Source organism: Procambarus clarkii, unplaced genomic scaffold, assembly GCF_040958095.1.
Source record: "Procambarus clarkii isolate CNS0578487 unplaced genomic scaffold, FALCON_Pclarkii_2.0 HiC_scaffold_124, whole genome shotgun sequence".
Taxonomy (NCBI): Eukaryota; Metazoa; Arthropoda; class Malacostraca; order Decapoda; family Cambaridae; genus Procambarus; species Procambarus clarkii.
In genome coordinates this window covers 920,768-947,617 of record NW_027189157.1, presented here as the reverse complement: position 1 = coordinate 947,617, position 26,850 = coordinate 920,768, and the positions used below count along the sequence as shown (strand labels likewise).

The 26,850-nt window shown below is 41.8% G+C and overlaps 4 protein-coding genes and 1 long non-coding RNA gene across 5 annotated transcripts; all 5 read right to left on the bottom strand.

Annotated features, from left to right (window-relative positions):
- On the bottom strand, positions 1 to 9,663 carry LOC138360838 (uncharacterized). Its single transcript, XR_011226690.1, has 3 exons — positions 9,545 to 9,663; positions 5,491 to 5,607; positions 1 to 280 (listed from the first exon to the last, which is right to left on the bottom strand). It is a non-coding gene; the product is annotated as an uncharacterized lncRNA (long non-coding RNA).
- Positions 9,664 to 11,905: 2,242 nt separating this feature from the next.
- On the bottom strand, positions 11,906 to 12,220 carry LOC123765125 (uncharacterized). The gene has a single exon (XM_069320368.1). It carries the CDS (start codon positions 12,218 to 12,220, stop codon positions 11,906 to 11,908), a length of 315 nt encoding a protein of 104 aa, XP_069176469.1.
- A 1,629-nt stretch (positions 12,221 to 13,849) lies between these two features.
- On the bottom strand, positions 13,850 to 15,584 carry LOC123765126 (major royal jelly protein 5-like). The gene is made up of 4 exons (XM_069320367.1): positions 15,371 to 15,584; positions 14,578 to 14,922; positions 14,254 to 14,436; positions 13,850 to 13,986 (listed from the first exon to the last, which is right to left on the bottom strand). The coding sequence occupies exons 1-4, from the start codon at positions 15,582 to 15,584 to the stop codon at positions 13,850 to 13,852; spliced, it is 879 nt and encodes a 292-aa protein (XP_069176468.1).
- A 138-nt stretch (positions 15,585 to 15,722) lies between these two features.
- Positions 15,723 to 17,759, bottom strand: LOC138360853 (uncharacterized). Its single transcript, XM_069320366.1, has 2 exons — positions 17,636 to 17,759; positions 15,723 to 15,967 (listed from the first exon to the last, which is right to left on the bottom strand). Exons 1-2 carry the CDS (start codon positions 17,757 to 17,759, stop codon positions 15,723 to 15,725), a joined length of 369 nt encoding a protein of 122 aa, XP_069176467.1.
- Positions 17,760 to 26,035: 8,276 nt separating this feature from the next.
- Positions 26,036 to 26,455, bottom strand: LOC138360852 (uro-adherence factor A-like). The gene has a single exon (XM_069320365.1). It carries the CDS (start codon positions 26,453 to 26,455, stop codon positions 26,036 to 26,038), a length of 420 nt encoding a protein of 139 aa, XP_069176466.1.
- Between the last annotated feature and the right edge of the window lie 395 nt (positions 26,456 to 26,850).

Genomic DNA, 26,850 nt, shown 5'->3' with positions numbered 1-26,850 from the left:
TAAATAAAAAAGGCCCAAGGGCCATGAAGTAACAAGAATGCAAGGCTGGCACAAGCTGGCGTAAGTAGAGAAGACGGAAGATTCTTCATATTAAAAGACCCTGCTTCTCCAAGATGGCAGTCACACCCTGCTTGCCCTGGACAATCACCATATGGAGAAGGACTCTTTACTGTGAAGGGAAGTCCACAAATGCAATGCCAGCATGAGTCAGTCTTGAAGGGTTAACGATGATGGCACCCTCACAGTAACACACAAGCCGAGCAAGCCCAGTGAGGAAGACCTGTTGATGGGAAGGAGGAGAATCATTAGTCACAACAAAATCCACATAGAAACAAAGGAGAGAAAAAAATAAAGTGGATGTCTTCTTTTTGTATAGACATAATAAATATTGCCATTTGGCTATGTATTTATATGATATATAATAGAATACAGCATAAAACAAAATAAGAGGGGTGGTAGGAGAAGAAAAGATTAGTGTTCAGTGAGAATCCACAAGGTCTTCTCTGAATACTCTTTATTTTCTTCAAGGCTGTGGGTCCCTACAATTGCACCAGAGGTGGTACACACCCCTATTATTATTTAAACAGGTGAGTACACACACGGTGTTAGCAAACTTAGCCTCCAAACACACACACACACATGGTATCAGCAAGCTTAGCCTCCAAACACACACACACATGGTATCAGCAAGCTTAGCCTCCAAACACACACACACACACATGGTATCAGCAAGCTTAGCCTCCAAACACACACACACATGGTATCAGCAAGCTTAGCCTCCAAATACACACATGGTATCAGCAAGCTTAGCCTCTAAACACACACACACAAATGGTATCAGCAAGCTTAGCCTCCAAATACACACACACACATGGTATCAGCAAGCTTAGCCTCTAAACACACACACACACACACACACACATGGTATCAGCAAGCTTAGCCTCCAAACACACACACACATGGTATCAGCAAGCTTAACCTCCAAACACACACACACACATGGTATCAGCAAGCTTAGCCTCCAAACACACACACACACAAATGGTATCAGCAAGCTTAGCCTCCAAACACACACACACACATGGTATCAGCAAGCATAGCCTCCAAACACACACACACACACACATGGTATCAGCAAACTTAGCCTCCAAACACACACACACACATGGTATCAGCAAGCTTAGCCTCCAAACACACACACACAAGCGTGAAGTCACTAGTGGAGTCCCACAGGGCTCTGTACTCGGTCCTATCTTGTTTCTGATATATGTAAATGATCTCCCGGAGGGTATGGATTCATTTCTCTCAATGTTTGCGGACGATGCTAAAATTATGAGAAGGATTAAAACAGAAGAGGACTGTTTGAGGCTTCAAGAAGACCTAGACAAGCTGAAGGAATGGTCGAACAAATGGTTGTTAGAGTTTAACCCAACCAAATGTAATGTAATGAAGATAGGTGTAGGGAGCAGGAGGCCAGATACAAGGTATCATCTGAGAGAGGAAATTCTTCAGGAGTCAGAGAAGGAAAAAGACTTGGGGGTTGATATCACGCCAGACCTGTCTCCTGCAGCACATATCAAGCGGATAACATCAGCGGCATATGCCAGGCTGGCCAACATACGAACGGCATTCAGAAACTTGTGTAAAGAATCATTCAGAACTTTGTATACCACATATGTCAGGCCAATCCTGGAGTATGCAGCCCCAGCATGGAGTCCATATCTAGTCAAGGATAAGACTAAACTGGAAAAGGTTCAAAGGTTTGCCACCAGACTAGTACCCGAGCTGAGAGGTATGAGCTACGAGGAGAGACTACGGGAATTAAACCTCACTTCGCTGGAAGACAGAAGAGTTAGGGGGGACATAATCACCACATTCAAGATTCTGAAGGGGATTGATAGGGTAGATAAAGACAGTCTATTTAACACAAGGGGAACACGCACAAGGGGACACAGGTGGAAACTGAGTGCCCAAATGAGCCACAGAGATATTAGAAAGAACTTTTTTAGTGTCAGAGTGGTTGACAAATGGAATGCATTAGGAAGTGATGTGGTGGAGGCTGACTCCATACACAGTTTCAAGTGTAGATATGACAGAGCCCGATAGGCTCATGAATCTGTACACCTGTTGATTGACGGTTGAGAGGCGGGACCAAAGAGGCAGAGCTCAACCCCCGCAAACACAACTAGGTGAGTACAACTAGGTGACTAGGTGAGTACACACACATGGTATCAGCAAGCTTAGCCTCCAAACACACACACACATGGTATCAGCAAGCTTAGCCTCCAAACACACACACACAGAAAATGGGGACATTGAAACAGTTGATAAACTTGATTTCAAGAGAGAGAGGTCACTATGGGGAACTTCAAATTTTTTTTAATAAGTAATTAGGCAGACTTGTTGCTAGACAGGGAAGTAAATTAAATGTATGCCAAATTTTGCAAAATATACAATGAAGGCACACAAACATTCATACCAAAACAGAGATGCAGGGCCAGAAAACAGGATTGGTTCAACAGAAATTGAGAGAGGGCCACAGACCAAAAGACACAAAAATGGAATGAAAGACATTGAAAAACTACAAGCAGATGTCAACAAAGTTTTCGATTGGGCAGCAGAAAATAACATGATGTTTAACAGTGATAAATTTCAGGTATGGCAAAAATGAGGATCTGAAACATAATACAGGGTACAAAACACAATCGAATCTTCCCATAGTAGAAAAACAGCATGTCAAGGATTTGGGAATAATGATCTCCGACGATCTAATGTTTAGGGAGCATAACCAAGCAAATATTGCGTCAGCCAGAAAAATGATCGGATGGATTATGAGAACTTTCAAATCCAGGGATCCCATCACAATGGTTGTACTCTTCAAGTCACTTATGTTGTCCCGTCTCGAGTACTGCTCAGTATTCACTTTCCCCTTCAGAGCACGGTTGCACGGTTGTTCCTGCCGGAACAACCGTGGACATCTTCAGGAGAAAACTGGACTGTTTTCTAAGAGAAGTTCCGGATCAGCCGGGATGTTGTGGGTATGTGGCCCTGCGGGCCGCTCCAAGCAACAGCCTGGTGGACCAAACTCTCACAAGTCGAGCCTGGCCTCGGGCCGGGCTTGGGGAGTAGAAGAGCAGAACCCCATCAAGCAGGTATCAAAATAGAAAGAAGCCAAACCCCCAATCATACCAGCGATACAAAGATGCGAGAAACAACTATACAGCAGTAAGGGAAGAGGCAGAAAGAAATTTTTAAAAAGGGATAATGGATAAATGTAAAACAGAACTGGGCCTATTCTACAAATTCATAAACAACAAATTGCAGGTAAAGGATAATATCCAGAGGTTGAAAATAGGAAACAGATTCACAGAAAATGATAATGCAATGTGTGAAACATTAAACCAAAAGTTCCAAAGTGTGTTTATACAAAATGAAATCTTAAGAGAACCAGACACAATAAGAATTTCTGAGAACATCATAGAGCGTATAGAGGTGTCTAGAGATGAAGTGGAAAATATGCTAAAGGAGCTAAGTAAGAACAAAGCAGTTGGTCCAGATGGAGTTTCACCATGGGTTCTGAGAGAATGTGCATCTGAGCTCAGCCTTCCACTTCACCTGATCTTTCAGGCATCCCTGTGTACAGGAGTCATAGCAAACATGTGGAAAAAGGCTAACATAGTTCCAATCTACAAAAGTGGCAACAGGGAAGACCCACCCCTCTCAGTTATAGACCTGAATCATTGACAAGTGTAACAGTGAAAGGATTGAAAAAAAAAAAATAATAAAAACTAAATGGGTAGAACACCTGGAGAGAAATTATATAATATCACACAGACAGTATTGTTTTCGATCTGGAAGATCCTGTGTATCGAATTTACTCAGTTTCTATGATTGAGCCACAGAGATTTTAAAGGAAAAAGGTAGTTGGGTCGACTGCATCTATCTAGACATAAAAAAGGCTTTCGACAGAGTTCCACATAAGAGGTTGTTCTGGAAACTAGAAAATTTTGGATGGGTGACAGGTAAGCTTCTAACATGGATGAAAAATTTTCTGACTGATAGAAAAATGAGGTCAGTAATCAGAGGCAATCGGACTGGAGAAGTGTCACAAGTGGAGTACCACAGTACATGCACCAGAAATGTTCATTGTCTACATAAATGATCTACCAGTTGGAATACAGAATTATATAAACATGTTTGCTGATGATGCTAAGATAATGGGATGGATAAGAAATTTAGATGATTGTCATGCCCTTCAAGAAAACCTGGACAAAATAAATATATGGAGCACCACTTGGCAAATGAAATTTAATGTGAATAAATGCCATGTTATGGAATGTGGAATAGAACATAGATCCCACACAACCTACAAATTATGTGAGAAATCTTTATATAATTCTGATAAAAGAAAGAGGTGTATGGGATAAAAGGTTGATTCTAGATAGAAAACTATCACTTGAGGCCCACATAAAGAACGTTGTGTGAGGAGCCTATGCCACCCTTTCTAACTTCAGAATTTCGTTTAAATACATGGATAGCGAAATACTAAAGAAATTGTTCACGAGTTTTGTTCGGCCAAGGCTAGAATATGCAGCAGTTGTGTGGTGCCCATATCTTAAGAAGCACATCAACAAACTGGAAAAGGTGCAAAGACATGCTACTAAGTGGCTCCCAGAACTAAAGGGCAAGAGCTATGTGGAGAGGTCAGAGGCATTAAATATGCCAAAACTAGAAGACAACAAAAAGAGGTGATAAAATCACTATGTACAAAATAGTAACAGGAATTGATAAAATCAATAGGGAAGATTTCCCGAGACCTGGAACTTCAAGAACAAAAGGTCATAGATTTAAACTAACTAAACAAAGATGCCAAAGAAATATAAAAAAATTTCCTTTCGCATACAGAGTGGTACACGGTTGGAACAAGTTAAGTGAGAAGGTGGTGGCGGCCAAGACCGTCAGTAGTTTCAAAGCATTATGTGACAAAGAGTGCTGGGTAGACGGGACACCACGAGCGTAGCTCTAATCCTGTAACTACACTTAGGTAATTACATTTGGTGTCAGCAAGCTTACCGTCGAAACACACAAACAGCCTGCCTATTATTCAAGGCCTTCTCTGAGTACTCTCTATTTTCTTCTCTGAGGCTATGGGTCCCTAATCTTGCACCAGAGGTGGTACAACTTTTAAGTTTTTAACTACTGCACTGAGCACCTGATTTTGGCAAAGACTTCTTAGTGCAATTGTCAAGGACATAGTTCTGGTATTTTTTTGTTTATAAATATTCAGGTATAGTTAATGTCAAAATGTTTCAAAACTCAACAATTTATATTTCAAAACAAAAAAAGTAATGAAAACATTACAAAACATTAAAATATAGCCTAATTAATTAATTAATAAAATAGCACAACTCTCAGAATGTCTAAAGGTGCTTTGAGCAATGAAGTAGTTAATTTTATATATATAATATTATATATATAATATATATTTACCTGTGACTACTGCTTTGCAAAAATTTGATCTCTGTGAAAATTGGTCTCGTCATTGCTAGGAGATATTTTAAGACCATGATTTGCTGTGGATGGCACTGTAGTCTTCAAGTCATCAATCTAAAAATAGAGGTAATCTTTTAAAATGTAAATTTTGTATAAAAAAAATGCAAAAATAAATTGCAAGAATAATATGAAGTTATTATACAATTTTTTTTTAATTATTTAAATATTTGTGAGACATTATTAAGAAATGTATGAAGTACAGATTCTCTAAGACCTGATATGTATCTGCTTATGTTCCACCACATTACATTCAGGGCTGAAGAGAAAACACAGCCAGTAAGGTAATGATCACTTAGGATGGACTGGGATGCTACATGTAGGTGGGGGCTAAGCTGCGTGAGGCTAGGATGCCCAGCCTGCCTTGTCTAGGCTGGGCTGGGCTAGGCAACACAAGGAAGGAGTCAACAAATCTCTGGAGTGCCTTACTTTTCCTGATATCCTTAAAAAAGCAAGAATGATGCCATTTTATAAAGGAGGCGAGACAGCAGACATAAACAATTAGAGAAAAATATCAAATCTACTTATACTTTCAAAAATTTTTGATTTTTTTTTTTACAAACATTTCTTCCTACTTTGTAAAATTCAACATGAATACAAACACACACACACATCCCTAGGAAGCAGCCCATAGCAGCTGTCTAACTCCCAGGTACTTATTTACTGTTAGGTGAACCAGATATAGAGAATAACCACAAAATCTTGTAAAGCCACTAGTACACGCAGCATTTCAGGCAAGATATATAATATTATATATATATATATATATATATATATATATATATATATATATATATATATATATATATATATATATATATATATATATATATATATATATAACTGAAAACTCACACCCCAGAAGTGACTCGAACCCATATGCTATGCCCAAGATTACCATCCGAGTGCCAGCGGGGAAGTGGGTCAAATAGCCTCAGCTATCACTTCCTTATGTCTGGTCGTGATGGTCAAGCGGATTAAGGCGTCCCTGTACATACCAGTTGCGTTGCTCTTGGCAGTATTGGGTTCGAGTCACTTCTGGGGTGTGAGTTTTCAGTTGCATATTGTCCTGGGGACCATTCAGGCTTGTTCGCATTTGTGTTCCTCACGTGTTGCCCCAAAAATGAGGTGATTTGATAAAATGCTATGCCCAAGATTACCATCCGAGTGCCAGCGGGGAAGTGGGTCAAATAGCCTCGGCTATCACTTCCTTATGTCTGGTCGTGATGGTCAAGCGGATTAAGGCGTCCCTGTACATACCAGTTGCGTTGCTCCTGGCAGTATGGGTTCGAGTCACTTCTGGGGTGTGAGTTTTCAGTTGCATATTGTCCTGGGGACCATTCAGGCTTGTTCGCATATATATATATATATATATATATATATATATATATATATATATATATATATATATATATATATATATATATATATATATCGTACCTAGTAGCCAGAACGCACTTTTCAGCCTACTATGCAAGGCCCGATTTGCCTAATAAGGCATGTTTTCATGAATTAATTGTTTTTCGACTACCTAACCTACCTAACCTAACCTAACATAACTTTTTCGGCTACCTAACCTAACCTAGCCTATAAAGATAGGTTAGGTTAGGTTAGGTAGGGTTGGTTAAATTTGGTCATATATCTACGTTAATTTTAACTCCAATAAAAAAAAATTGACCTCATACATAATGAAATGGGTAGCTTTATCATTTCATAAGAAAAAAATTACAGAAAATATATTAATTCAGAAGAACTTGGCTTATTAGGCAAATCGGGCCTTGCATAGCAGGCTGAGAAGTGCGTTTTGGCTACTAGGTACGACATATATATATATATATATATATATATATATATATATATATATATATATATATATATATATATATATATATATGAATACATACATACGGGACAAAGAGCCAGAGCTCAACCACCGCAAGCACAACTAGGTGAGTACACACACACACACACACATTATATATATATATATATATATATATATATATATATATATATATATATATATATATATATATATGTATATATATATATATATATATATATATATATATATATATATATATATATATATATATATATATATATATATATATATATATATATATATATATATATATATATATATATTATATATATGTCGTACCTAGTAGCCAGAACTCACTTCTCAGCCTACTATTCAAGGCCCGATTTGCCTAATAAGCCAAGTTTTCCTGAATTAATATATTTACTATAATTTTTTTCTTATGAAATGATAAAGCAACCCTTTTCTCTATGTATGAGGTCAATTTTTTTTTATTGGAGTTAAAATTAACGTAGATATATGACCGAACCTAACCAACCCTACCTAACCTAACCTAACCTATATTTATAGGTAAGGTTAGGTTAGGTAGCCAAAAAAAGCTAGATTAGGTTAGGTTAGGTAGATTAGGTAGACGAAAAAACATTAATTCATGAAAACTTGGCTTATTAGGCAAATCGGGCCTTGAATAGTAGGCTGAGAAGTGCGTTCTGGCTATTAGGTACGACATATATTTATATATATATATATGAGTGTCAGACGATGGAGGAATGATTTTTTTTTAATTTAATTTATAAAAAAATTATTCCTTCTGAAGATGTTTTAATATATGAAAGTACTTAAGGAAATTCCTGTTTCAATTCTTCCTCCGTGGTCTGACACTGTCACATTTTTCATCAAGTGTTAATTTTTGTGATTTACACACACGTGGCATGTTTACACACACATTATTTATATTAATATATATATGTCGTACCTAATAGCCAGAACGCACTTCTCTGCCTACTATGCAAGGCCCGATTTGCCTAATAAGCCAAGTTTTCATGAATTAATTGTTTTTCGACTACCTAACCTACCTAACCAAACGTAACCTAACTTTTTCAGCTACCTAACCTAACCTAACCTAAAAAGATAGGTTAGGTTAGGTTAGGTAGGGTTGGTTAGGTTTGGTCATATATCTACGTTAATTTTAACTCCAATAAAAAAATATTGACCTCATACATAATGAAATGGGTAGCTTTATCATCTCATAAGAAAAAAAATTGAGAAAATATAATAATTCAGGAAAACTTGGCTTATTAGGCAAATCAGGCCTTGCATAGTAGGCCGAGAAGTGCGTTCTGGCTACTAGGTACGACATATATATATATATATATATATATATATATATATATATATATATATATATATATATATATATATATATAGATATATATATATATATGGAACCCTCAACCCTATAAGTGGAGGGTTCCTACAAACTCAACCAGAGGTGGTACCCTCTATATATTAATAAAAAGGCAAGGCTATGCTAAATCTAGGCAGGGATTGGCTTGGCTAAGCTGGTCAGGGCTTGGCTAGTGTTGGAAGGACTGGTCATGTTTAAAAGCAAGGCAGGGTTAGGCTAGGCAAGACTAGGTAAGGGTATACTGGGATAGGCTTGGCTACGGTAGGCTAGGAAGAGGTAAGCTAGGATAAGCAAGGCTGTGCAAGCACTATGCACAGCTAGAATGAACTATGCTAAGATGGTTTAAGCTGGGCTAGGTTAGGATAAGCTGAATTATGCAGGGCCCCGATTGACCAGTGGAGTCTAATAGTCTAACCTTCTAGCTAGTTTGCTGACCTAAGAGTGTAAATGCCTAGCCCCTAACCTGAGATATATACAAGAGTTGTTACATTCTTGTACAGCCACTAGTACGAGTAGCGTTTCGGGCAGGTCCCTGGAATACGATCCCCGCCGCGAAGAATCGTTTTTTCATCCAAGTACACATTTTACTGTTGCGTTAAACAGAGGCTACAGTTAAGGAATTGCGCCCAGTAAATCCTCCCCGGCCAGGATACGAACCCATGACATAGCGCTCGCGGAACGCCAGGCGAGTGTCCTACCACTACACCACCTGCTGCAATATTATTATAAAAGAAATATTACTTATTATAATCGTAAATACTAAATACCTGTTGTGTTGATTTAGGGGCGACGACGATCGTGGGATCGGATGCGAGCCACAGGTGGCCTACACCATGCTTTCTAAGGCGTCCCTCTCATAACAAAAACAAATCCGTGCATTCATACACAAACAGAGATCCCGTGGTTATGCGAATACTTGCAATTCTTTTACTTAAAATAATAACAATTAGATTAATAATAATTAACATAATTTTTACTCAAGATTCATAAAAATCATTAATACTATTTTAAAAGAAGATTTATAAGACATCTAAAAACAGATATACAGACTTTGTGTGATATTTATTTCAACATTATATATTAATAGAATGTTGTAACTATTATTTTTAAATATTAGGTAGTTTCCAGCTACGTATATCGCATATAAACGTTGCAAAAAGATTTTAGACTGAATTAACACATTACACATTTATGGAGTAATTAACAACAAAACAATCTTTATTTTCATTGCAGAACATATATCAGAGCATACTAGTGACTCATACATTTAAAATAGTGTGATTTTTAAACAATTCGGTTGTAAACCCGCAGAACGGCCTACCCGCCAAAGACGTAACATAAGAAATGGTATATAATTCATTATTTTAAATTACATATATAATCATTAATAATTTTCGGCAGCTATCGAGGTTCTCCATAGGTAAATTCCTGTACTCTAACAAGATGCTACTTGCTGTTTAGCTGTTTAAATTCTTGGAAAATTGTAATGACCAGCGACATAAAATATAACAATGAAATAATAGCAGGTAACTGTAGGTGAACGAAAAATTAAATTCCAAATTGATTAGATGTTTTTCTAAATATAAAGATCGACCTGAAGGAATTTCGTGAATTATGGACTAATTCAACAAAAAAATAGGTAATTTTACTTGAAGAACAGATACCAGAGAATAGTTAGTGAGTACATTTATATTGTATAATGGGAGAAAGCCCCTGGTAGCCGCGAATTAAAATAACCACCTACATTAATTGATAACTAGGAAATAGTATCTGGAAACTTTATCTGAACGAAAACACAATACCAATTTGTTTAGATGTTTTTCTTAATATAAAGATCAACGGTAAGGAATCTTATTCATTATGGACAAATTAACAAAAAAAAAACGATAATTTTCATTGAGGACCATATATTAGAGCATACTTAGTCACTTATATATTAAAAGTATTGTGTATTTTGAACCATTGGGGTTGTAAACAAACAGAACGGCCTACCCGAAAAGTCGTAACATAAAATGTTGTATATGTTTGCTAATTTATTATTTGATAAATGATTATTATTAATTTACGACAACTATAGAGGTTTCCCATTAGTTAAATTACTGTAGTCTGACTATAATGCTACTACAAAACCTATATAAATCCTGGGAAAGTCACAATGACCAGCGACATTAAAGCATAGAGGGTTAAATAGTAACAGGCAACTGTCGGCGAACGAAAAATTCATTTCCAAATTTATTAGATGTTTTCCTAAATATAAAGATCGATAGGCTGGAATTTTCTGGATTATGGCCTAATTAAGGCAAAAAAATATATATTTTTACTTGAAGAACAAATATCAGAGCATAGTCAGTGAGTTATAGAATAATAAGAGTGTGGTATTTCATTGTATAACAAGAGATAGTCCATGGAAGCGAAAATAGACGTAGTTTTACACAAAATAACGTCCAAAAACAGCCGTAGAGTCAAACGGCAAATGTTGACGTTCTTTTTAAGAGGACAGGTTGCATGTATACTGCTCGCCACGTACTATTTAGCTTGTTCATGTGTTCTGCTCGCCACGTACTATCTGACTTGTTCATGTGTTCTGCTCGCCATGTACTATCTGGCTTGTTCATGTGTTCTGCTCACTTCGAACTGTCTGGCTTGTTAATGTATTCTGCACGCCACGTACTAACTGGCTTGTTGATGTGTTCTGCTCGCCACATACCATATGGCTTGTTAATGTGTTCTGCACGCCACATACTAACTGGCTTCTTCATTTATTCTGCTCACCACGTACTATCTGGCTTGATCATGTGTTCTGCTTGCCACGTACTATCTGGCTTGTTCAAGTGTTCTACTCGCAATGTACTGTTTTGCTTGTTCATGTGTTCTGCTCGCCACGTACTATGTGGCTTGTTGACGTGTTCTGCTCGCCACATATTATCTGGCTTGTTCATGTGTTCTGCTCGCCACGTACTATCTGGCATGTTGATGTGTTCTGCTCGCTACGTACTATCTGGCTTGTTCAGGTGTTCTGCTTGCCACGTACTATCTGGCTTGTTCAAGTGTTCTGCTCGCCACATACTATCTGGCTTGTTGATGTGTTCTGCTCGCCGCATACTATCTGGCTTGTTGATGTGTTCTGCTCACAAGGGACTATCTGGCTTGTTCATGTGTTCTGCTCGGCTCGTACTGTCTGGTTTGTTCATGTGTGGTCCTCGCCACATGCTTTCTGGCTTGATCATGTGTTCTGTTCGCCATGTACTATCTGGTTTGTTCATACGTTCTGCTCCCAACGAACTTTCTGGCTTGTTCATGTGTTCTGCTCGCCACGTACTGTCTGGCTTCTTCATGTATTCTGCTCGCCACGTACTAACTGGCTTGTTCATGTGTTCTGCTCGACACATGCTATCTGGCTTGTTCATGTGTTCTGCTCGCCATGTACTGTCTGGCTTGTTCATGTGTTCTGCTCACCACATAATATATAACTTGTTGATGTGTTCTGCTACCCAGGTACTGTCTGGCATGTTCATGTATTCGGCTCGCCACGTACTAATTGGCTTGTTGATGTGTTCTGCTCGCCACATACTATCTGCGTTGTTGATGTGTTCGCCACGTACAATCTGGCTTGTTCATGTGTTCTGCTTGCAATATACTATCTAGCTTGCTCATATGTTCGGCCTTGCCACATATTATCTGGCTTGTTCATGTGTTATTTTAGCGAAGTACTATCTGGCTTGTTAATGTGTTCTGCTCGAATCATACTATCTGGCTTGTTCAAGTGTTCTGCTCGCCACGTACTATCTGGCTTGTTGATGTGTTCTGCCCGCCAGGTACTATCTGGCTTGTTCATGTATTCTGCTCACCAGGTACTAGCTGGCTTGTTCATGTGTTCTGCTTGCCATGTACTATCTGGTTTGTTCATGTGTTCTGCTCGACATGTACTATCTGGCTTGTTCGTGTGTTCTGCTCGCCATGTACTCTCTGGCTAGTTGATGTGTACTGCTCGCCACGTACTATCTGTCTTGTTCATGTGTTCTGCTTACCACATACTATCTGGCTTGTTCAAGTGTTCTGCTCGCCACGTACTATCTGGCTTGTTGACGTGTTCTGCTCGCCAGGTAATAACTGGCTTGTTGATGTCTACTGCTTGCCATGTACTAACTGGAATGTTGATGTGTTCTGTTCGTAACATACTATCTGGCTTGTTCATGTGTTCTGCTCGCCACGTACTAACTGGCTTGTTGATGTGTTCTGCTCGAAATGTACTATCTGGATTGTTGATGTGTTCTGTTCGCCACATACTATCTAACTTGTTCATGTGTTCTGCTCGCAATATACTATCTAGCTTGCTCATATGTTCTGCCTTGCCACATATTATCTGGCTTGTTCATGTGTTCTGTTCGCAAAGTACTATTTGGCTTGTTACTGTGTTCTGCTTGCCACATACTATCTGGCTTGTTCATGTGTTCTGCTCGCCACGTACTACCTGGCTTGTTAACGTGTTCTGCTCGCCAGGTACTATCTGGCTTGTTCATGTGTTCTGCTCGCCACGTGCTCTCTGGTTTGTTCATGTGATCTGCTCGTCACGTACTATCTGTCTTGTTCATGTGTTCTGCTCGACATGTACTATCTGGCTTGTTCGTGTGTTCTGCTCGCCACATACTCTCTGGCTCGTTGGTGTGGACTGCTCGCCACGTACTATCTGGCTTGTTCATGTGTTGTGCTTACCATGTACTATGTGGCTTGTTCATGTGTTCTGCTCACCACGTACTATCTGGCTTGTTCATGTGTTCTGCTCGTCACATACTATCTGGCTTGTTCATGTGTTCTGCTTGCCATGTATTATCTAGCTTGTTCAAATGTTCTGCTTGCCACGTTCTATCTGGCTTGTTCATGTGTTCTGCTAACAATGTATTATCAAGCTTGTTCAAGTTTTCTGCTCGCCACGTACTATCTGGCTTGTTCATGTGTTCTCCTCGCCACGTACTGTCTGGCTTGTTCATGTGTTCTTTTCGCCATGTACTATCTGGCATGTTCATGTTTTCTGTATGCCACATACTATCTGGCTTGTTCAGGTGTTCTGTTCGCTATGTACAATCTAGCTTGCTCAAATGTTCTGCTCGCCACGTTCTATCTGGCTTGTTCATGTGTTCTGCGCGCCACATACTATCTAGCTTGTTCATGTGTTCTTCTCGCCACGTACTATCTGGCTTGTTCATGTTTTCTGTTTGCCACGTACTATATGGCTTGTTCATGTATACTGCTCACCACGTACTATTTGGCTTGTTCATGTGTTCTGCTTGCCACGTACTATCTGACTTGTTCATGTGTTCTGCTCACTTCGAACTGTCTGGCTTGTTAATGTGTTCTGCACGCTGCTTACTAACTGGCTTGTTGATGTGTTCTGCTCGCCACATACCATATGGCTTGTTGATGTGTTTTGTTTGCCACGTACTAACTGGCTTGTTCATTTATTCTGCTCGCCACGTACTATCTGGCTTGATCATGTGTTCTACGTGCCACGTACTATCTGGCTTGTTCAAGTGTTCTACTCGCAATGTACTGTTTTGCTTGGTCATGTGTTCTGCTCGCCACATACTATGTGGCTTGTTGACGTGTTCTACTCGCCACATATTATCTGGCTTGTTCATGTGTTCTGCTCGCCACGTACTATCTGGCATGTTGATGTGTTCTGCTCGCTACGTACTATCTGGCTTGTTCAGGTATTCTGCTTGCCACGTACTATCTGGCTTGTTCAAGTGTTCTGCTCGCCACATACTATCTGGCTTGATGATGTGTTCTGCTCGCCGCATACTATCTGGCTTGTTGATGTGTTCTGCTCGCAAGGTACTATCTGGCTTGTTCATGTGTTCTGCTTGGCCCGTACTGTCTGGTTTGTTCATGTGTGGTCCTCGCCACATGCTATCTTGCTTGATCATGTGTTCTGTTCGCCATGTACTATCTGGTTTGTTCATACGTTCTGCTCCCAATGAACTTTCTGGCTTGTTCATGTGTTCTGCTCGCCACGTACTGTCTGGCCTCTTCATGTATTCTGCTCGCCACCTACTAACTGGCTTCTTGATGTGTTCTGCTCGACACATACTATCTGGCTTGTTCATGTGTTCTGCTCGCCACGTACTGTCTGGCTTGTTCATGTGATCTGCTCACCACATAATATATAGCTTGTTGGTGTGTTCTGCTCGCCACGTACAATCTGGCTTGTTCATGTGTTCTGCTCGCAATATACTATCTAGCTTGCTCATATGTTCGGCCTTGACACATATTATCTGGCTTGTTCATGTGTTATTTTAGTGAAGTACTATCTGGCTTGTAAATGTGTTCTGCTCGAATCATACTATCTGGCTTGTTCAAGTGTTCTGCTCGACACGTACTGTCTGGCTTGTTGATGTGTTCTGCCCGCCAGGTACTATCTGGCTTGTTCATGTATTCTGCTCACCAGGTACTATCTGGCTTGTTCATGTGTTCTGCTTGCCATGTACTATCTGGTTTGTTCATGTGTTCTGCTCGACATGTTCTATCTGGCTTGTTCGTGTGTTCTGCTCGCCATGAACTCTCTGGCTTGTTGATGTGTACTGCTCGCCACGTACTATCTGTCTTGTTCATGTGTTCTGCTTGCCACATACTATCTGGCTTGTTGACGTGTTCTGCTCGCCAGGTAATAACTGGCTTGTTGATGTCTACTGCTTGCCATGTACTAACTGGAATGTTCGTGTGTTCTGCTCGCCACATACTCTCTGGCTTGTTGATGTGTACTGCTCGCCACATACTATCTGTCTTGTTCATGTGTTCTGCTTGCCACATACTATCTGGCTTGTTCAAGTGTTCTGCTCACCACGTACTATCTGGCTTGTTGACGTGTTCTGCTCGCCAGGTACTATCTGGCTTCTTCATGTGTTCTGCTCGCCACGTGCTCTCTGGTTTATTCATGTGTTCTGCTCGTCATTTACTATCTTGCTTGTTCATCTGTTCTGCTCGCCACATACTATCTGTCTTGTTCATGTGTTCTGCTCGACATGTACTATCTGGCTTGTTCGTGTGTTCTGCTCGCCACGTACTCTCTGGCTTGTTGATGTGTACTGCTCGCCACGTACTGTCTGTCTTGTTCATTTGTTCTGCTTGCCACATACTATCTGGCTTGTTCAAGTGTTCTGCTCGCCACGTACTATCTGGCTTGTTGATGTGTTCTGTTCACCACATACTGTCTGGCTTGTTACTGTGTTCGCTCGCAAGGTACTATCTAGCTTGTTCATGTGTTCTGTTCGCATGGTACTATCTGGCTTGTTCATGTGTTCTGCTCGCCCATACATTCTGGTTTGTTCATGTGTTCTGCTCACCACATAATAACTGGCTTGTTGATGTTTACTGCTCGCAATGTACTAACTGGAATGGTGATATGTTCTGTTCGTAACATACTATCTGGCTTGTTCATGTGTTCTACTCGCCACGTACTAACTGCCTTGTTGATGTGTTCTGCTCGAAACATACTATCTGGATTGTTGATGTGTTCTGTTCGCTACGTACTATCTAACTTGTTCATGTGTTCTGCTCGCAATATACTATCTAGCTTGCTCATATGTTCTGCCTTGCCACATATTATCTGGCTTATTCATGTGTTCTGTTCGCAAAGTACTATATGGCTTGTTACTATGTTCTCCTTTCCACATACTATCTGGCTTGTTCATGTGTTCTGCTCGCCACGTACTATCTGGCTTGTTGACGTGTTCTGCTTACCAGGTACTATCTGGCTTGTTCATGTGTTCTGCTCGCCACGTGCTCTTTGGTTTGTTCATGTGTTCTGCTCGTCACGTACTATCTTCCTTGTTCATGTGTTCTGCTCGCCACGTACTATCTGTCTTGTTCATGTGTTCTGCTCGACATATACTATCTGGCTTGTTCGTGTGTTCTGCTCGTCACGTACTCTCTGGCTTGTTGATGAGTACTGCTCGCCACATACTATCTGTCTTGTTCATGTATTCTGCTTGCCACATACTATCTGGCTTGTTCAAGTGTTCTGCTCGCCACGTACTATCTGGCTTGTTGACGTGTTCTGCTCGCCAGGTACTATCTGGCTTGTTCATGTGTTCTGCTCGCCACGTGCTCTCTGGTTTGTTCATGTGTTCTGCTCGTCACGTACTATCTTGATTGTTCATGTGTTCTGCTCGCCACGTACTATCTGGCTTGTTGATGTGTACTGCTCGCCACGTACTATCTGTCTTGTTCATGTGTTCTGCTTGCCACATACTATCTGCCTTGTTCAAGTGTTCTGCTCACCATGTACTATCTGGCTTGTTGAGGTGTTCTGCTCGCCAGGTACTATCTGGCTTGTTCATGTGTTCTGCTCGCCACGTGCTCTCTGGTTTGTTCATGTGTTCTGCTCGTCACGTACTATCTTGCTTGTTCATGTGTTCTGCTCTCCACGTGCTATCTGTCTTGTTCATGTGTTCTGCTCGACATGCACTATCTGGCTTGTTCGTGTGTTCTGCTCGCCACGTACTCTCTGGCTTGTTGATGTGTACTGCTCGCCACGTACTATCTGTCTTGTTCATGTGTTCTGCTTGCCACATACTATCTGGCTTGTTCAAGTGTTCTGCTCGCCACATACTATTTGGCTTGTTGATGTGTTCTGTTCGCCGCATACTGTCTGGCTTGTTCATGTGTTCGCTCGCAAGGCACTATCTGGCTTGTTCATGTGTTCTGCTCGCAAGGTACTATCTGGCTTGTTCATGTGTTCTGCTCGCCCATACTGTCTGGTTTGTTCATGTGTTCTGCTCACCACGTAATAACTGGCTTGTTGATGTCTACTGCTCGCCATGTACTAACTGGAATGTTGATGTGTTCTGTTCGTTACATACTATCTGGCTTGTTCATGTGTTCTGCTCGCCACATACTAACTGGCTTGTTAATGTGTTCTGCTCGAAACGTACTATCTGGATTGTTGATGTGTTCTGTTCGCCATGTACAATCGAACTTGTTCATGTGTTCTGCTCGCAATATACTATCTAGCTTGCTCATATGTTCTGCCTTGCCACATATTATCTGGCTTGTTCATGTGTTCTGTTTGCAAAGTACTATATGGCTTGTTACTGTGTTCTGCTTGCCACATACTATCTGGCTTGTTCATGTGTTCTGCTCGCCACGTACTATCTGGCTTGTTGACGTGTTTTGCTCGCCACGTACTATCTGTCTTGTTCATGTGTTCTTCTTGCCACATACTATCTGGCTTGTTCAAGTGCTCTGCTCGGCAGGTACTATCTGGCTTGTTGATGCGTTCTGTTAGCCACATACTATCGTGCTAGTTCATGTGTTCTGCTCGCGACATACTATCTAGCTTGTTCAAGTGTTCTGTTCGCCACATACTGTCTGGTTTGTTCATGTGTTCTGCTCACCATTTACTATCAGGCTTGTTCATGTATTCTGTTTGCCACATACTATCTGGCTTGTTCGTGTGTTCAGTTTGCCATGTACTATCTGGCTTGTTCATGTGTTCTGCTCGTTACGTACTATCTAGCTTGTTCACGTGTTCTGCTTGCCACATACTATCTGGCTTGTTTTCGTATTCTGCTTGTAACATACTAACTGGCTTCTTGATGTGTTCTGCTCGCCACATACTATCTGGCTTGTTAATGTGTCCTGTTCCCCACATACTACCTGGCTTGGTCATGTGTTCTGTTCTCCGCATTCTGTCTTGCTTTTTTATGTGTTCTGCTTGCCATGTACTATCTTGCTTGTTCATGTGTTCACTCGCCACGTACCATCTGTCTTGTTGATGTGTTCTGCTCGCCATGTACTATCTGGCTTGTTAATGTGTTCTGCTCGCCATGTACTGTCTGGGTTGTTCATGTGTTCTACTCGCTATGTACTAAGTGGCTTGTTGACGTGTTCTTCTCCCCACATACTATCTGTCTTTTTTATGTGTTCTGCTCGTCACGTACTATCTGGCTTGCTTAAATTTTAAATTTTGCCCCGAGGGGCGAGTTTATTGGGCATCGCCACTTATCTTGTGAGTGGACATACCGCCATAGCAGCATGTACACCACTCCTCAATAGGAAGAAAACCCGCTGGGTTGTTCATCCTGTCACTTTTACCCAGACACAGCTGGGACTTGCTTAACTGTCTCAAGTGAACAGCTCCTCAAACAAGAAGATTAACATCTATCAACCCTTAAAAGCTTACGTTATCTTGCGGGTGCAAAATGGAGAAATCTTTTAAGAACAGTATCAATATTTGACAAATAGTGTTTTCCTAACTCAAACAATGTGGGGTTTATTATTCTACACATTTTCCTAATGTCTCTCAGGTGTTTACATTCACGTAGATAGTGGTCAAGGCGGTGTCCATCACTCTCACCACAGATTCTGCAGCTTCGCTGATCAACTGTTGTTTCCATTCCAAATCTCCATGGATATTTGTATCCAAGAGGGATTCTCGCTATTACTGATTCTCTCCCTCGTCCTCCTCCTCTTCGGCCATAATGACTGGGATTGCCAGCTGCAACCATGTTGTACCATCGTACAGATTCACTGGTTTGTGCGTCTATCCTCCTTTCCTCAGTTACCTTGTCATGGTGATGTTGCCTGATAATACCTCTAATTTGTTGTTGAGTCTTGGGTATGAAGTATTCAATATAGTCTCCTTCAGCGCCTTCAGCAGCCAGCACATCTGCTCGTTCATTCCCACATATTCCAACATGGGAGGGGATCCACAGAAACTTGATGTCTCTTCCCTGATTGGTAAGTACTCTCACAGCTCTCTTAATTTCAGCGACTATTGCAAGATTTTCTGCCTGATTTTTACTTAGGCTTTGCAGTGCTGCTTTTGAATCGGTGCAAATCACTGCACCATTAGTGTTCCGTTCAAGGAACCTTAACGCCATAACAATGGCAGTTAGCTCTGCTTGCGTTGAGGAGGCATAGTTCTCAATACGCGCTTTTTCTTCAATTCTGCATTGGAAAGTATTATCCTTGATTACCGTGTATGATGCACCAGCCCTGCCATTGACAGGATTAGATGACCCGTCAGTGTAGATTTGATATAGTTCATCTCCGGCTTCTTTATAAATTTCCTCTAGATACTTGTGCCTCATTTCTTGTGGTATCATGTTGGATTTTTTCGTTGCCATTTCATTGATGATGATCTTTCATGAGTCATCCTCCCAGGGAGGTAACCTCTCTACAGGCAGGAGCTCACGGGCATGCTCAAGCAGGTGAAGCTCTTCGAGGTAGCAGATTGATCTGTGATGCCATTTTTTGCTTTTCCTGTTTCCCCTTGAAAGTAGCACAGAGCTCAGTTTTTTCTCAGCAATATCATTGTAATGGGGATCTCTGGCTATCCTAATTGCAAGCTTAGCATTCAGCTCCTGAATTCTGCTTTTAACACTGGAAAGGGACAACTCCTCTCTTAGATTAGACGTTTTGGCAGTTCTTGGAACTCCAAGAATGATTGTCATGGCTTCATTTTGAATGCTTTCAAGCCTTTTCATATCGCTTTGGGAGTAGGTGCACAGAACTGGTGCGGCATAGTCTATGACGGAGCGCACATAGGCTGTGTACATCATTATAAGCACGGCAATAGAGGCTCCATGTCCATTCCAGGTCATAGCTTTCAGTGCCCTGAGTCGACTTTTGCATGTTCTTATGAGTTGATTGAGCTCCTCTTTCTTTCCCTTGTAGAGCCGACAGTGACGCCAAGGTACCGATAATGGTCAACCCATTCAAGTGTTACACCATTAATTTGCAGTTCTTCATTTGCTCTCCGCTTGTGATGGGAGTATGCCTTCGTCTTGTTTGTGGAGAGAGTGAAACCGAGCTCAGTACATTTCCTTCCAAGGAGTTCAATGGACTGTTCAATTTTTCCCAAGGTGGGAGCTTGTATTAGGACATCATCTGCATATCCCACTTGTTGTGTTCCTTCCGGAAAATCAATATTTGGAATGGCGTTCATAAGTACATTGAATAGTGTAGGGCTTAAGACTCCGCCTTGGGGGGTCCCGAGTTCCATATTCATTGTTCTGGAGACTGCTCCATTGAAGCAAACCTTGGCTTTCCTTCCTGTGAGGTAGTCTTCAACCCACTTCATGAGTCTCCCCTTGACACCCATGCATGCAAGCTCGTCCAGGATCGCAATCCCCTGTGCTTTGTCGAAGGCTCCTTTGATGTCAACAAATACAGAGTACCTAGCCGTGTTATTAGCCAAGTAATTAACTATACAATTTGCTGTGCTCCCTCCTTTAACAAATCCATTGACCCCCTCCCCTAACCTGCCTATTTTGTGCAACAGTCGGTTTAGGATGATCCTTTCAAGCATCTTGCAAGTGCATGACACGAGACTGATAGGTCTGTAATTACCAGGGTCATTAGGCTTCGGTATGGGAACAATTATTGCGTGTTTCCATTGTGTGGGCAACACTCCACTTAGGAATGACTTGTTAAACAGGTGGAGTAGTGGATTCCCAGACACTTCACACAGTGCATTGAGTATGTCGTAGGTGACGCCATCTTCACCAGGTGCTGTACTTTTATCCTTTTTCATAGCGCTCCTTACTTCTTGGGCTGTGATTGGTTCCCCATATTCGTTATCACTAGACAGTGCTCTTGTTATCCTAATTCTTCTGTCATCATGTTGCAGGAGCTGTTCCCTGCTGATTTCTGCAGGGAGAGAGAAGGAGGATGCTGCATCACTCCACTTGTGAATTAGTTCCACAGCCTTACCCTGGGGGTCTTTGTGAGCCGCAAGCCGGGCTCTGCCCCCCTTAGCTATCTGAATTTTTGCCCACACTTGCCTTGCAGATGTTTCCCGTCCAATAGAGCTAGTGAACTCAAGCCATTGTCTTTCCCGCTCTTTAATCTTCTCTTCCCTGGCTACTTGACACACAGTTTTAAACAACTCTTGGTTACTTTCAGTGGGATGTCTCCGGTACTCTCTACTCATGTCTCGCACATTTGCGTTAAGCATCTTTATGTAATCATTCTCATACCATTTTATTTTCTTCCTCTGAGGGTTACTTCGCCCAGGCGTACGGCGCGGAACTCTTAGACAGCTCTCAATTTGGTGATAAAGGTCATCAACAAATGTGTCAATGTCTTCTGGGATTTGGTATTCCGTGAACCAGTCATTCATCCTGTTTATGAAGTGCGGCCTCATATCTGGTCCGAGTGATAACCTTTTTCTTTTATTTGTCTCTTTCCTTCTCTTGCTCATGTCGACGGTGGTAATCAGCGCCCCGTGGTCACTACATAAACTGTGTACAATGTGTGTACTGGCATCCGTGTTCTGGCTTGCTCATATGTTCTGCGTGCTACATACTATCTTGCTTGTTCATGTGTTCTGTTCACCACATACTATCTAGCTTGTTCATGTGGTCTGCTCGCCACATACTATCTTGCTTGTTCATGTGTTCTGCTCGCCACATACTTTCTGGCTTGTCCTTGTGTTCTGCTCGCCACATACTATCTTGCTTGTCCAAGAGTTCTGCTCCCCACGTACTATCTGGCTTGTTGATGTGTTCTGCTAGCCTCGTACTATCTGGCTTGTTCATGTGTTCTGCTCGCCAGGTAATATCTGACTTGTTTGTGTTTTCTGCTCGCCACGTACTATCTGGCTTGTTCGTGTGTTCTGCTCACCACGTACTATCTGGTTTGTTCATGTGTTTTGCTCACCACGTACAATCTAGCTTGTTCATGTGTTCTGCTCACCACGTACTATCTGACTTGTTCATGTGTTTTGCTCACCACGTACTATCTAGCTTGTTCATGTGTTCTGTTTGCTAGGTACTATCTAGCTTGTTTATGTGTTCTGCTCGCCACATACTATCTGGCTTGTTCACATGTTCTGTTCGCCACGTACTATCTGGCTTGTTCATGTGTTCTGCTCGCCACGTACTATCTGGCTTGCTCATGTGTTCTGCTCGCCATGTATAGTCTTGCTTGTTCGTGTTTTCTGCTCGCCACATACTAACTAGCTTGTTGATGTGTTCTGCTCGCCAGGTACTATCTTGCTTGTTCATGTGTTCTGCTCGCCACGTACAGTCTGGCTTGTTCGTGTGTTCTGCTCGCCACGTGCTAACTGGCTTATTGATGTGTTCTGTGTGCCATGTACTATCTGGCTTGTTGATGAGTTCTGTTTGCCACATACTATCTGGCTTGTTCATGTATTCTGCTTCCACATACTGTCTGGCATGTTCATGTGTTCTGCTCGACACGTACTATCTGGTTTGTTCATGTGATCTGCTCGCCACATACTATCTAGCTTCTTCATGTGTTCTGCTCGCCCCGTACTATCTGGCTTGTTCATGTGTTCTGCTTGCTACGTACTGTCTGGCTTGTTCGTGTGCTCTGCTCGCCAAGTACTAACTCGCTTGTTGATGTGTTCTGCTCGCCACATAATATCTGGCTTGTTGATGTGTTCTGTTTGCCACGTACTATCTGGCTTGTTCATATATTCTGCTCACCACGTACTGTCTGGCTTGTTCTCATGTTTTACTTGTAACGTACTAACTGGCTTGTGTATGTATTCTGCTTGCCACATACTATCTGGCTTGTTCATGTGTTCTGTTCGCCATTTACTATCTGGCTTTTTTATGTGTTCTTCTTGCCACATACTATCTAGCTTGACATGAGTTCTGCTCGCTACATACTATCTGGCTTGTTCATGTATTCTGCTCGCCACATACTATCTATCTTGTTCATGTGTACTGACCGCCACGTAATATCTCGCTTACTCATATATTCTGCGTGCCACATATTATCTGGCTTGTTCATGTGTTCTGCTCGCCAGGTACTGTCTGGCTTGTTCATGTGTTCTGCTCGCCAAGTACTATCAGGCTTGTTTATTTGTTCTGCATGCCACGTACTATATCGCTTGTTCAAGTGTTCTGCTTGCCACGTATTATCTGGCTTGTTCATGTGTTCTGCTCACCACGTATTATCTGGCTTGTCCAAATGTTCTGCTCGCTACGTACTAGCTGGCTTGTTGATGTGTTCTGCTAGTCACGATCTATCTGGCTTGTTCATGTGTTCTGCTCACCCCATACTATCTGGCTTGTCCTAGTGTTCTGCTCCCCACGTACTATCTGGCATGTAGATGTGTTCTGCTAGCCACGTACTATCTGGCTTGTTCACGTGTTCTGCTCGCCAAGTACTATCTGACTTCTTAATGTTTTCTGCTTGCCACGTACTATCTGGTTTGTTCATGTGTTCTGATAGCCACGTACTATCTGGCTTGTTCATGTGTTCTGCTCGCCAGGTACTATCTGACTTGTTCATGTTTTCTGCTCGCCACGTACTATCTGGTTTGTTCATGTGTTCTGTTCACCACGTACTATCCGGCTTGTCCATGTGTTCTGCTCGCCACATACTGTCTTGCTTGTCCAAGTGTTCTGCTCCCCACGTGCTATCTGGCTTGACCATATGTTCTGCTTGCCACATACTATTATGCGTGTCCAAGTGTTCTGCTCCCCACGTACTATCTGGCTTGTTGATGTGTTCTGGTAGCCACGAACTATCTGGCTTGTTCATGTGTTCTGCTCGCCAGGTACTATCTGACCTGTTCATGTTTTGTGCTTACACATACTATCTGGTTTGTTCATGTGTTCTGCTCGCCACGTACTATCTGGCCTGTTCATGTGTTCAGTTCACCAGATACTCTCTGGCTTGTTCATATGTTCTGCTCGCCACGTACTATCTGGCTTGTCCATGTGTTCAGCTCGCCACATACTATCTTGCTTGTCCAAGTGTTCTGCTCCCTACATACTATGTAGCTTGTTGATGTGTTCTGCTAGCTACGTACTATCTGGCTTGTTCATGAGTTCTGCTCGCCAGGTACTATCTGACTTGTTCATGTTTTCTGCTCGCCACGTACTATCTACTATGTTCATGTGTTCTGTTCGCCACGTACTATCTGGCTTGTTCACGTGTTCTGTTCACCACATACAATCTGGCTTGTTCATATGTTCTGCTCGCCACGTACTATCTGGCTTCTCCATGTGTTCTGCTCGCCACATACTATCTTGCTTGTCCAAGTGTTCTGCTCCCCATGTACTATCTGGCTTGTTCATGTGTTCTGCTTGCCACGTACTCTCCGGCTTGTTCATGTGTTCTGCTAGCTACGTACTATCTGGTTTGTTCATGTGTTCTGCTTGCCACATACTATCTGCCTTGTTCATGTGTTCTGTTCACCATGTACTATCTAGCTTTTTCATGTGTTCTGTTTTCCACATACTATCTGGCTTGTTCATGTGTTCTGCTCACTCCATACTATCTGGCTTGTCCAAGTGTTCTGCTCCCCACGTACTATCTGGCTTGTAGATGTGTTCTGATAGCCACGTACTATCTGGCTTGTTCATGTCTTCTGCTCGCCAGGTACTATCTGACTTGTTCATGTGTTCTGCTAGCTATGTACTATCTGGCTTGTTCATGTGTTCTGCTTGCCACGTACTCTCTGGCTTGTTCATGTGTTCTGCTCGCTACTTACTATCTGGCTTGTTCGTGTGTTCTGCTCGCTACGTACTGTCTGGCTTGTTAACGTTTTCTGCTCGCTATGTACTAACTGGCTTGTTGATGTGTTCTGCTCACCACGTACTCTCTGACTTGTTCATGGTTTCTGCTCGCCATGTACTATCTGGTTTGTTCATGTGTTCTGCTCTCCACGTTCTATCTGGCTGGTTCATGTGTTCTATTCACCATGTACTTTCTGGCTTGTTCATGTGTTCTGCTCGACAGATACTATCTGGCGTGTCCACGTGTTCTGCTCGCCACATGCTATCTTGCTTTTCCAAGTGTTCTGCTCCCCTCATACTATCTGGCTTGTTGATGTGTTCTGCTCGCCACATACTATCTGGTTTGTTCATGTGTTCTGCTTGCCACATACTATCTGCCTTGTTCATGTGTTCTGTTCACCATGTACTATCTAGCTTTTTCATGTGTTCTGTTTTCCACATACTATCTGGCTTGTTCATATGTTCTGCTCACCCCATACTATCTGGCTTGTCCAAGTGTTCTGCTCCCCACGTAATATCTGGCTTGTAGATGTGTTCTGCTAGCCACGTACTATCTGGCTTGTTCATGTGTTCTCCTCGCCAGGTACTATCTGACTTCTTAATGTTTTCTGCTTGCCACGTACTATCTGGTTTGGTCATGTGTTCTGATAGCCACGTACTATCTGGCTTGTTCATGTGTTCTGCTCGCCAGGTACTATCTGACTTGTTCATGTTTTCTGCTCGCCACGTACTATCTGGTTTGTTCATGTGTTCTGTTTGCTACGTACTATCTGGCTTGTTTATGTGTTCTGCTCGCCACGTACTATCTGTCTTGTTCACATGTTCTGCTCGCCACGTACAATCTGGCTTGTTCACATGTTCTGCTCGCCACGTACTATCTGGCTTGTTCGTGTGTTCTGCTCGCCACGTACTATCTGGCTTGCTCATGTGTTCTGTTCGCCATGTATTGTCTGGCTTGTTAGTGTTTTCTGCTCGCCACATACTAACTAGCATGTTGATGTGTTCTGCTCGCCAGGTACTATCTTGCTTGTTCATGTGTTCTGCTCGCCACGTACAGTCTGGCTTGTTCGTGTGTTCTGCTTGCCACGTGCTAACTGGCTTATTGATGTGTTCTGTGCGCGATGTACTATCTGGCTTGTTGATGAGTTCTGTTTGCCACATACTATCTGGCTTGTTCATGTATTCTGCTTCCACATACTGTCTGGCTTGTTCATGTGTTCTGCTCGCTACGTACAATCTGGTTTGTTCATGTGATCTGCTCACCACGTACTATCTAGCTTCTTCATGTGTTCTGCTCGCCCCGTACTATCTGGCTTGTTCATGTGTTCTGCTCACTTCGTACTGTCTGGCTTGTGCATGTGCTCTGCTCGTCAAGTACTAACTCGCTTGTTGATGTGTTCTGCTCGCCACATAATATCTGGCTTGTTGATGTGTTTAGTTCACCACGTACTATCTGGCTTGTTCATATATTTTGCTCACCACGTACTGTCTGGCTTGTTCTCATGTTCTGCTTGTAACGTACTAACTGGCATGTGTATGTATTCTGCTCGCCACATAATATCTGGCTTGTTCAT